We start from the raw sequence: 12,808 nt of genomic DNA, 5'->3' as shown, positions 1-12,808 counted from the left end.
ATATACCAGCTAGCCAAACTTCAGTAACCCTACAAATGTCCCTGCTGTTTACTTTCCTGTCTTCACTTATGTCGGAAATGATAGCAGAGCTGTACGTCTTAACTTGTTTCATAAATCCCTCAGTCAGAACATGGTATATTATATTTAGATGCAAACTAGCGAGCCAACTTCCTGCTAACTTCTAACTCCGTTAAATTTCATAAATTCCGTTTTCATGGATGTTAAACCTAATTGTTACACCTGGTAGAGCAGAACGCTGATCATTTTATTACAGATGAAAGGATTTAGACAGTTTTTAACTGTCAGTGATGCCGCAGTGATCGTTGAACTTACGGACCTGCAGCAGAGTTTGGGCCCAGGCACGGCTAATGACGTCAGATTTAAAGACCGGATTGTTTATTATGACCCTGGTTTTACGTGGCCTATCAACACAATTTAAAAACTGGTACATATCACCTTGTTGCTTTGTGATCTTGAAGTGGTCATGTGATTGGCTTACCACGACTACTTTATTCTTCCTCAGTCAAACAGCAGCACTCCTGCCATTGTTTTGCCCCCTGAGCTCCAGGTGTTGTGCCAAAAAGTTATTGTTTCCCGCGGGAGCGCGCAGCTGCTTTAAAGCTGTAGCGCCCAGATTACTTACAGCTACTTCCGTGCAACTGATATAAGGTGCGGTAAGCTGAACACAGCTTCAACTGTCCGTTGAAAAACAGTAACGCGACCGCATTTTCTTGTTAGTAACGGTAACGGCGTTGTAACGATAGAAATAGTAATTAGTTAGATTACTTGTTACTGAAAAAAGTAATGGGGTTATTCCCATCACTGAACATAACTATTTATACATGTACATGACATGATTACAGCCTCTACATAAAAAGACTTGGTCACCATCCCCCAATGGTATGTAAGCCTTATGTCACCGTAACATATTTCAAACCAAATATTACAAGTGCAGCTGAAGATCTGAATGAAAAACTAATAAAGCGGGATTTATAGTCCAGCAGAGGTTGAGTTTATAGTCTGCTCTGCTGCAGTCAGACCATTTGTCTGCAGAGAGCTCTGCTGTCGTTGGAGGCAGTGTACAATACATGCATTCCAGTCTGTGGACAACTCTTGCTTGCGCTGTAGTTAGTCTGTCAGCCAGCCACAAAGAACAGTGAAAATCCAAAGAGTAGAAGTGAAACTGAATGTGCGCTTCATGCTTGATTTTTTTTAATGTTTTTTAACACTGCATGCTCCTAACTGTTCTGCCCATTCAAGACCTGAAGTCTTTATTGGATCATAAGGTGATTGCGGGGCACATAGAAGAAGCTGCCTTTCCACTGATTTCTACACCAGTGATTCTCAACGGGTGGGTTGCAACCCAAAAGTGTGTTTTTTTGTATTGTCATACTGTGATATTATGATCTACCATCTCAGATTCAAACCGCACAATATTTTCATTCACCAAATTTCTGAATCTGAAAATCTGGGTCACGGCTTATCGTTAAGAGGTGATGGTGGTGCGTCCTGAAGCCAGACAAGTTGAGAACAATTGGATTTGGAAGCCAAGTTCAACTTATACATACAGAATTTGGTCAGAAGTGTGTTACCCGTATTGGCCACTAGTAAAAATGCCTACAGCCAGCTTAGAACCCCCGTTAACCTAATGTGCATGTAGATTAGAAGACACACAGGCTCTTCTTCTGATTTTTGTTTCCGTCTGTATTTTAATGTAGTGCTACTCATTCGGACTACATCCAGCAAACTTCGAGCTACGCGGGCAGGAACAGCTGTGACTGGATATGCTATATGCAGCTGTGTTGTTGGGATTTAGGGAGTGCTAGATTTGCTTCTCATTCTATTTGATAGAACATTCATTTTTTTGTATCGGTTGATCAGATTAACCGTGGGAAGTCACATCACGATTGAGATTCAAATGTGAGTTGACGTGTGCAGTCTCATGGAGCATCCATCGACTCAGCATAACTCACCACCCAAGACACAGTGAATATCTCAATGAAATCTTCTACGCACCCTGTGCTCCCACTTTGCAGTACTATCCAAATATTCCATCTATGCTGTTCTAACAACTGTACAACTCTTAAGGTTCACGGCCCTGTCTGTAATAGCTACTGCCCGCGCTCTTACTTTCTTCAACAGCATGTGTGTCACTGTCGCAGTGCAAAAGTAATGATTGAAAATGTGAAACAGAACCAATAAACACAGAAAACAAATAACCACTCAAAGCACACTCCTTTAGCATCGTTTCCTTTCTAGCCAATGTGAGAAGTGCTGGTGCTCAGTGGAAGCAGGCTGTGTTTCTTACATGAACGCTGGCTGCTCGATTGGCAGGCTGCATGTCGGAGTTGTTGGTGATGTTGCGGAGCGTTCTAACAGCCGGGCTCCACCCTGACATGCTCTCTGGAACAGATACACCTGAAGAGGCGAGAGAAGTAGCATCTTCATCATATTGCATCAGGAGTAACAAAACAGAAATCATACAATTTAATACATTGTGCTCAAAGAAAAACATCATTAGAATGTCCTGGGCATTTTTCACTTTTATTGGACAGTGCAGAACTGAAGAGCGCAGAACTGAAGAGGGACTCATGACGGGGGACATGGACCCGTACAAAGCCGCATCATATAACGTGCGGAGGGCGGTGAAAGAGGCGAAGCAGCGCTACGGGAGGAAACTAGAGTCACAACTCCAACAGAGTGACTCTAGGAGCCTGTGGCGGGGACTAAGGACAATAACGGACTATAAAGCACCAACAACCGGTATGACGAACGCGGCCGTGACTCTGGCAGACGAGCTGAACACTTTCTATGCTTGCTTCGAGGCTGCAGCTAAGGTCTCCAACGATGCTAGTGTTAGCGGCGCTAACGGCTGCAGACAGGAAGATACTGCCAGCACCGGAAACGTGCTCGTCATCTCCGAGCATGAAGTAAGGAGAGCCTTCAAGAGAGTGAACACCAGGAAAGCAGCAGGACCAGACGGCATCCCAGGTCGTATCCTAAGAGACTGCGCATACCAGCTAGCTCCTGTGTTCACTGAGATATTCAACATCTCTTTATCTCAGTCGGTGATCCCCACATGCTTCAAAGAGTCCATCATTGTTCCTGTCCCGAAGAAACCCCACCCTGCTTCTCTCAATGACTATCGCCCTGTAGCCCTCACCTCAGTAGTGATGAAGTGCTTTGAACGCCTGGTCAGAGACTTCATCATTTCTTCACTACCAGACACACTGGACCCACTACAGTTCGCTTACCATCCAAATCGTTCCACAGACGATGCCATCTCTCATCTCCTCCACACATCACTCACTCGGACACTAGAAGGGGGAATTATGTTAAAATGCTCTTCATAGACTACAGCTCTGCATTTAACACCATAATTCCCTCCACATTCACCACCAAGCTGGAGCATCTGGGACTCAGCTCATCTATGTGTCAGTGGATCTCCAACTTCCTAACTGGCAGACCACAGGCAGTAAGGATGGGCGGACATGTCTCAGCCTCCACCACTCTCAGCACTGGAGCCCCCCAGGGGTGTGTTCTGAGCCCCCTGCTGTACTCTTTGTACACATATGACTGCGTGGCCACTACCAGCTCCACCACCATCATCAAGTTTGCTGACGACACCGTCGTGGTGGGCCTGATCTCTGATAACAACGAGACGGCCTACCTGAAGGAGATTAGGAATCTGGAGAACTGGTGCCAGAGGAACAACCTCCTTCTAAACGTCAGTAAGACAAAGGAGCTGATAGTGGACTTCAGCACTAAGCAGGAGAGGAACTACCAGACCCCCGTCATCAACGAGTGCCCAGTGGAGAGAGTGGACAGCTTCAAATACCTCGGAGTTCACATCACGCAGGACCTGTCATGGTCCTGTCACATCAACACCGTGGTGAAAAAGGCCCGACAGCGTCTCTACCACCTCAGACGCTTGAGAGACTTCCAACTGCCCTCCAAGGTGCTCAGGAACTTTTACTCCTGCACCATAGAGAGCATCCTGACGGGAAACATCTTAACCTGGTTCGGGAACAGCACCATGCAGGACAGACGAGCTCTACAGAGGGTTGTGCGGTCAGCTGAGCGCACCATCCGCTCCGAGCTCCCTGACCTGCACTCAATCTACAGCAGGCGGTGCTGGACCAAGGCCAGGAAGATCGTGAAGGACCTCAGCCATCCCAACAACAGACTGTTCTCTCTGCTGAGGTCAGGAAAGCGATTCCGCTCCCTGAAGACCAACACAGAGAGACTGAGGAGGAGCTTCTTCCCGCAGGCGATACGGTCTCTCAATCACACCACCACACAGTACTGACCCACACATACAGTTCTTACACACACTGGACTTTCTGGACATTGTTTCACTTCATTACTTAAATCACGCTGCTGTTATTGTGTATATGCTGCTGTTATTGTGTATATATTTATTTATATTTCTTCATACATTCTTATATAGTTCTATATTGTGTATTGTGTATTTTGTTGTACAGTTATTTTATTTTCAACTTTAATTTATATATTTTATCTTATTCTTCCCAGTTAAATTTACCCTTCATTCTAATTTGTGTTGTACAGTTATTTCATTTTTAACCTTAATTTATATTTTATTCCTTCCTAGTTAAATTTACCCTTTTTAATTTTTCATATTTATTTCCTATCTTATTCATAGCCTTTTCCTTTTTTGTTTTCTTTAGGTCACAAGCAGTTGTCCAAGCATTTCACTACATATCGTACTGTGTATGACTGTGTACGTGACAAATAAAATTTGAATTTGAGTAGACTGGAAAGAGAGAGAGAGTGTGTGTTTGTGTGTGTGTGAGAGAGAACGTACATGTAAACAAAATCTAAACAACACTGAGTTTGGCTCTGCTGGCTGCTCTCCCAGCGCACTAAGTCCTGTGAGCTCACTGTACTCACCTCAGCATCAGCGAATTTTCTATGTTTTCAGACATATATGTCTAAGTTTTATTTAGAGAAATGCTCAGTGACCAACTGCAGTTTTCTTGGCTAATTCCGACTTGCAATTTCTTTCCAAGGGTGACCTGCTGAATCTCCTAGTACCGTATTTTCACGACCATAAGACGCACTGTACTAAAAGGCGCAGTCTCAGTTATGTGTGCCATTACTGTATTTAACACACACATAAGGCGCACTGGATCATAGGGCGCATACAAGTACCGTATGCGTATTTAAAAATAAAGCGGGAGCAAACCTGAGTTCGGTACCTTACTCACATTTTTATTACCAGTAATCGTCATCATCAACAACACACAAGCATACAAGTGTGCGTATTTAAAAATAAAGCAGGAGCAAAACGAAGTTTGGTACTCACATTTTTATCATCAATCAAACCCATCGAAGTCCTCATCCTCTGTGTCTGAATTGAACAGCTGCGCTAAATCTCCATCAAACATGCCAGGTTCACTTTCTTCACTGTCAGAGTCACTTTCCGTGCCATGCGGCTCCTCGGAAATGATGCCGGCTTTTGCGAAAGCTCGAACAACAGTGCCAGCAGACATGTTAGCCCAAGCATCTACAATCCATTGGCAAATTGTGGCGTAACTCGCCCGGCGCTGCCTTCCACTCTTGGTGAAACTGGTCTCCATCGGTCATCCATCGCTCCCAGGCCGCTCGCAGCCTTACTTTGAACGGCCGGTTCACACCGATGCCCGGCGGTTTGAGCTCCTTTGTCAGGCCTCCCGGAATGACAGCAAGCTCACAGTTCATTTGTTTCACTAGTTTTTTTCACATTGGCTGTGAGATGGGCACGCATAGAGTCACAGATTAAGAGCGATGGTGATGCGTGGAAAAAACCACCTGGTCTCCTTACATACACCTCCCTCAGCCACTCTTTCATCATTTCCTCATCCATCCAGCCCTTTTCATTTGCCTTAATGATGATTCCTGCTGGAAACTTCTCTTTAGGCAAAGTCTTTCGCTTAAAAATCACCATAGGCGGCAGTTTCTGTCCATTAGCATGGCAGCCAAGCACAACAGTGACAGAAGACTTTTCATACCCCGTTGTGCGTATCGCTACCGTGCTGGTCCCCTTCTTCTCTACAGTGTGACTCACCGGGATGTCAAAAGTGAGCGGGACCTCGTCCATGTTTGTGATGTGGCTGGGCTGGATGTTTTTGTCGCCGATGTGTTTGCTGCAGTAGGAGCGGAAGATGGCCAGCTTTTCCTTATAATCCGCTGGAAGTTGCTGCGCTACCGTAGTCCTGGTCCGGATGGAAAAATGGCACCGTTTCATAAAAAGTGAAAGTGAAACTGCTTTTAGCCGAATGGTGACCATCGAAACGCTTCTCCCGCTCGTTCTTTGCTCGATGATCCACCGCTTGAGTCTTTCCTCCAACTCGGGCCACCTCGCCTTATGTCCGCGGAAACTCAGCTGCGTTTTGACCTGCCGGAGCTCGTTTTCTAGCTTCCTCCATTTGCGAACCATCGATTCGTTAATCTTAAATTCTCTCGCCGCTGCTCGATTTCCATGTTCCTCCGCGTAGCTGATGGCCTTCAGTTTAAACTGTGCTTCATAAGCGTGTCTCTTTGCCATTTTCAGGGTTGCGCCCACACTTCACCCTTTAGCGTTCTCATGGTGTTCTCTACTACGTCCTCCTTACAACACACAGGGCGCACTGCGCTATAGGGCGCGCCGTACTTTTTGAAGAAAATCTAAGACTTTTAAGTGCGCCTTATGGTCGTGAAAATACGGTACTTGGATGGGAGACTGCCTGGGAATACCAGGTGCAGTAAGCTTGGGCTTTTTGTAGCTCAGGAGGTAAGATAGATGATAGAAAGCGCTGAGATGGTAAAATCATAGAAAAGGTTCTTGTGTGAATGGGTGAATGAGGCAAGTGCGTGAGTATTTTGAGTGTTCAAGTAAAGTAGAAAAGTGATACATAAGAACCAGTCCATTTACAAACAAACAAAAAACGCAACTTTTCTTCAATGCAAAACATTATTTTCATAATAAAAGAAATTCTTATACTTTAAACTGCACTCATTTATAGGACCTATTCTCAGTGAAACAACTGAATATGCAGTGCTTTGGGCAGCACCGTATACACCTCTCTGCAAACAATTTCCTGCTAATGATTGGCAACACCCATTCACAGAATACGCACTTTTCCCCATCAACGTGTGGTTGCCAGGAATCCCTGACAGGTCCAGCACGAATGGAGTTTTAGGAATCGATTCCATAGCGGCTGCCACCAGCTTCTAACCACCACTAACTGACTTGTCAGGGAGGACTGGTTTTCCCTGTGACTGGTGGTTACCAGGTCGCCACAAAGCAAATCTTTAGGCCCAAATCATTAATTGCTGCCTTGAGGAGACTGTTGTTGTGATTTGGTGTTACAAGTGAAACTGAATTAACCTGATTTATATGAGCCAGAGGTCTCTCACTTTACAGCTGTTTATGTTGGCACAAATCCAATGCTCTCTCTGTTGCGCACATGATGCATTATAGTGGCTTAACAGTGTTGCATTCATTTTTGTTTCCACAAATACTTCCCATACTATCTGACATTTCTCAACACACAGTGTGCAAGAGAATCTAATGCAGGCCTGAGCAGCAAACGAAGCTTTTAAAAACCTACCTTGCTGTGCGGAGTGAGCGATGGCGGCAGCAGCGGAGCGAGCCTCTGCAGGCACGGCACCGCCACTACCGGGCACAGGAGGCACATTCGCACATAGGTTGATCAGCCCACTGCCTGTGGACGACACTGGGTCTTTGATGCCGGGTGGCCCACTCCGACGCCTGGCTGTACCGGTTGTAATAGGGGGAGCTGGGGTGACCACCTCAGCCGGCGTCCAGTTGAGGTTGGTGCCCTCCTTCTCTGTGGAAGAGTCGTCGTCAGAATCATCAAACATCCGTTCGCTGCGGCGCTCGGGTTTGCGTGGAGAGGTCGGGGAGACAGAATTCAGTCTTTTGGGTCCCGGTCGTCTGCGGGGGCTGGACTCCTCATCTGATGAGCCACCACTGGACAGCCGGGATCGCTGGGGGCTGTAGCTTCCATCAGAATGACGGTTGTATGACTCTGCTTCACTCTCCTCCTCTTCCTCTGGCTCCACATATGTGAGTCTGGGGTGATAGAGTGCCTCCTCCTTCCTGGCTTTATCTTTAAATGGTGAAGAGAGGGACAGGTTATTACAGATCTTCTGTCTGACAATGATTACTAGCAGCTCCATTATTGGTCAGAATTTATACATTATTAAAGTTGAATAAGGAAAATGAACTGATACAGGCATACACTTTCTTTTTGCAACAAAAATAGTGAAAATGCCCGTTTCTCAGTAATTTAGTCCAAAACCAAAGATATTCAGTTGAACATACAATGTTAAACAGAAAAATACAGTTTGAAGAACTGATAATTAACAACTTGCCTTTAAGAGAACAACAACTTGATAAAACGCATCATTAGACTGCCTGCACTGATGTTACCTTTAACAGAATCTGTGATCCAGTCAGGGGTGACAATCTTGATGCCGGAGTGCTTCAGGGCACACTCAAATTTAGCCTGGAGACAAATATATATATGTATATGCAATCAAACACCATCTGTAGTGAAAACAAATAAGTGAACCTATGAAAAAGTCAGATATGACTTTGTGCCAAGAAGAAAGTAGCCGCTAACACCGTATCAGCACCGATGGCAAAGAATGAACTGTGGCAAAAAGCTAGTTTAGACTCAGCTCCATGGAGCGCACACTCACCCCTTTAGGTTCCTTCAATACTAAATGAGTGACCTTCTTGTTTAGGTTAAGCTGGCATTCTCCTCCATAAAAGGTTATGTAAGCCCACAGAGCATTGAGATCATCAGGAAGCTGCGTACAAACACAACAAACAAGCTTCACATTTTTCAGAGTGCAATAACACCAAACACACACACCTGATAGTAAGCCCTCTCACACACACACACACACACACACACACACACTTACTCTGGGAAGACAAGCTGTGACACCAAAGAATATCTGCCCCGATTCTGGCGAGAAGCCAGTAACTCTGTGGCGTTCTTGGTTATGGAAAAAGTAAGAAAGGGAGAAGCCACTGTTATTTGACAATTTGTTATTACCAACGTGGTTACATCAGTCTGTAGGAACAGACTGAGGTTTAAAAAAAGGATTTGACCATTAGCTGATGCTCACATTGATGTGAACTGTTTTTGTTTTTCATAGGTCTAGTTATTACCCTTCAGTACCAATCAATGAATTAATATAGATTTATGTATTGGCAAACAGCAGTCTGAGCTGCGCTGGTCTGGACAGTGGAAGGATACGGTAACAGGTCTCCACATCGGACCGACAGAATGACCCAGGATGGCTGAAAAACATGAGCAGAACTGTAAGTCAAAGGCTGACAGCGTGTCTGTAAGCTGCTGGTACAGATTCAACCAGAATGCATAAATGATCAGGCAGAAAAAATACTGCTGTATGACAACTTTATGGCAGAGGAGCTAGAGCTGTCTCAAAAGTTATGCTGTTACAGAATCAAGTGAGAAACAGAAAAACTTGGAGTAGTGAGTATGTTGTAACACAACCCTTACCTTGACAACAGGAAGGTCAAAAACCTCTCTTGACTCGCCCACCTCAGGGTTGTCCCCATCCTCTGCAATGATGTGAGTGGCCAGAGCATTGTAGGACACCTCCTTTGCTTTTCCTGCTTTTAGCAGCTGCACCACCTGGAGTACGAGCACAGAATTCCAGTTACATCAATTTAACTAACTAACACAGACGCTGTGGGAGCCACAAGTTCACAAAGTTATTTTGAACTAAATAGGTCAGAAGGATAAATACAAATACTGACATTCTTAATAAACTGTAGATGCTCTGAGCACAGTGTTTCCAACTAAAGTCTTGTGCAAGTATATCTTGTGATTTCTTTATCATCCATGTGAGAGTATCAGTGATTATGAAAGCTCAGTTGCTGCTAACCAGAGAGCTTTGATCTAGTGTTTCTCTGAAGGCAGGCTGCTGTTGTTGGCTTCCTCAGTGTCAGTCAGCAGTCTCAGCTCACTCTCAGTCAGACAGGTGGAAACTCCTACATCTCTGACTGCAAAGAGACTAAATGGACACTTGGTTTTATTGTAGCTCACCTTTGTTGCTTAGCAGAACAAGTACTGCCAGCTAAGTCCAAGACCTTAAAGTCTATCCACACCAGCTTTGGACAATGTCCACGTTATGAAAACTGAAGACTAATAGTCATCATTCTTTGGAGGAGGAGCACAGAGTCTGAGAGACAACTTCAAACTACCTTCACCCAGGCACCGATTCAGGGCAACCTCCAACATTTTAATGAGGAAGTCTTATTGGCAAAGGAGCATTGTTTAAGCTGACGCTTGTGGCAACTATCTGGCAGCGTGAGCACTTATCTGAGAAGGCCCATCCCTGACAAACAAAATTATGACTAGTGGATTTCAAAGGCTGTAATGCTTCAATTAAACTTTGCATCAAAGATTTGAGACATTTCATTTATATCTTGATGCCTATTTTTATCACTGGAACCATTTCCACACATTCTGATCAGGACATGATCCCTTAAGAGACAGCAGTGTCAGATCTGTTGCTGGCAGACCAAAAACCTTGCTGGTTTATGGTGTAAATGTCAGCATATTATCGTGACTGTAAATGTGTACAAAAATATAATCGTTCAATGCAATGTTCAAGACTAAACCGCCGTTAAAGCCCCTTCTCACTGGCTGAAAATTGGCCTGTCACATCCCTTAACCTGGACTGCATGAAGCACTAACAACTGATCATTTAAGAGATGAAAAAGATGAGAAGCCCTGTGCTCCACCCAAATCTAGTGTTAATAACAGCATGTTTGATAATAATATTACAATTATTACCTGTGTGCCTTAACAGACAAAGACGGAGCTGGTTACTGTCATTTTTTCAGTGACTGATATAACAAAAACTGAAATACTTTTTTTTTTTTTTTTTTTTTTCCATCTCTCCCACCGTGCACGACTGCATTCTAAAGGAAGACACGGCACTGTCCACCACACCTCTCTGCTCCGAATAAGTGTAACTCAGCCTTTAACCGCAGCCAGACTTCAACACGACCCACCAGCTTTTAGAATGTGAGGTTTAGCTTGGAGCAATCCCAATAAGACATCAATCCACGAGAAGACTGTAAATGATAATTGTATTGTTTGTTCTCGGTGCAGACTCAAAGCGTCTGGATAATGCCATTTGACAAGAAGGACAGCTCTTTACCACAGGTGTTCAGTACCAACGAGTGGAATTGTGGACACATGCGCAGTAATGGGCGAATAACTGAGCAAGATGCTGACAGTCATAGGTTGATGAAAAGTAACACAATACACCGGCAGTGCAGCGTTTCACTGCTTATCAGAAGTTCCAAGCAATATTACTGAGGCTAATCGTTTAGAAAATAATGCTAACAAGCGGCAGCAGCAAGCCTTAGCCTCACAAACCGCAAGCTAGGAGCTAGCAGCTAACATGCAAAACTCGCAGCTAGTGCTAAAGGGCTGCGTGAAAGTGCAGTTTGAAGGAGCTTCTGCACAAATTATTCAGTGAGCGAGCGTCACTTGAAAGTCTCAAGCACCGTTACGTGGCCTGACAGAGGTTAGCTAAAGACAGCTCGAATACTTAGCTACTACTTAGCTTCTCTTGCATCACCTGCTTTAGAGTCAATGACTTTAGCTAGTTAGCACAGGCTACCAACTTGGCTAAAGCTGCTAACGTCCAGAATCTCACCTTTTGGTCAATATCCCCAACCACGTAGAATTTGACATCTTTGAAAAGCTCATCGGAAACCTTGATCTCTTCTTCAGACATGACTGGCCATGAAGGTCACGGCACTGTATGATTCAAAAACAGCCAGAAGCTCAAAGTGGAAAGTGTCTGCGCTGCAGCAGCTGATTACAGAACACCGGACACACACTAGCGCCAAATCGCTTAGCGCGCCTTGGACTGCAGCATTATGTGCTTGCTGAGGGGGGTCTGTCGCAAATCAACACTAATGTATTCAGTCGCTTTGTTTTTCATAACTCTCTAAACATTGCATCGCTAAATGTAGTTTATCGTAAATATTACTGGGGTAAAAGAACCCATATAACAGAATAACGGCGACGGGAATTTACAAATATGTTTTCAAATAGACACATAACCCCCTGTGACGTAAAGGTTATTGTTTTGATCTAAACGTGTAACCAGATTATCTCAAACAGACTGAGCTGGGTTCATTTGACTTTAGGACAAATGCGATAGAATGCTTCGAAAAACGACAAACACACACACAAAAAAAGCCTGACCGTGGAAACCAGCGGTGGTGTATTCATCTAAGAGAACCAAATAAAAGCATTCATTTCATCCTATATTTAACACTGCCAACAGAATAATCTGTCATATCAAAAATATTGATACAAATATTATTAAATTAAACACTGTTAGTGGAATCTGGGGGGATTAGCACATGGAAGACCAAGAACCAGTTGGGCGATGGCACTGTCAAATCCGAGAAATCTTTTAGGAAAGAACAACTCAACCTAAAAACAGAAAATTCTGCAAGTGTAGCCAGATGGGCTACTCGCCTTCCGTTGTTTTTCTTCTCTCATTCTCTCTCTCTCTCGCTCGCTCTACCACCCTCGCTCTCTTTCCACTGCACTCGCTCCTTGTATCAGGTGATCGGGTTAATTGGGAACCCACCTGCACATTGATTGCAGGGTGGCGCTAGCCTGTATAAAGCTAAGCCGATGTCTTGTTGGATTAATTCCTCCCGAGCTTCTGGTACGATACAGCCGTAAATGCTGGCGTACTGCGACGGACTGATCAGCAAGAGCCGATT

At 44.5% G+C, this 12,808-nt stretch overlaps 1 protein-coding gene across 2 annotated transcripts in view; it reads right to left on the bottom strand.

Annotated features, from left to right (window-relative positions):
- The window catches only part of paxip1 (PAX interacting (with transcription-activation domain) protein 1), a 31,290-nt gene extending 19,376 nt beyond the window's left edge, over positions 1-11,914 (bottom strand). For both annotated transcript variants that reach the window (XM_076876326.1, XM_076876327.1), the window contains exons 1-8: positions 11,719-11,914; positions 9,543-9,677; positions 9,276-9,319; positions 8,938-9,001; positions 8,710-8,820; positions 8,438-8,513; positions 7,593-8,114; positions 2,309-2,418 (exon numbers count right to left, since the gene is read on the bottom strand). In XM_076876326.1, the coding sequence (XP_076732441.1) occupies positions 2,309-2,418; positions 7,593-8,114; positions 8,438-8,513; positions 8,710-8,820; positions 8,938-9,001; positions 9,276-9,319; positions 9,543-9,677; positions 11,719-11,799 (1,143 nt within the window). In that variant the 5' untranslated portion in view covers positions 11,800-11,914. The remainder of the gene's footprint in view (positions 1-2,308; positions 2,419-7,592; positions 8,115-8,437; positions 8,514-8,709; positions 8,821-8,937; positions 9,002-9,275; positions 9,320-9,542; positions 9,678-11,718) is intronic.
- Positions 11,915-12,808: the final 894 nt, after the last annotated feature.

Source organism: Maylandia zebra, linkage group LG18, assembly GCF_041146795.1.
Source record: "Maylandia zebra isolate NMK-2024a linkage group LG18, Mzebra_GT3a, whole genome shotgun sequence".
Classification (NCBI taxonomy): Eukaryota; Metazoa; Chordata; class Actinopteri; order Cichliformes; family Cichlidae; genus Maylandia; species Maylandia zebra.
This window is presented reverse-complemented; position numbering and strand designations above follow the sequence as displayed.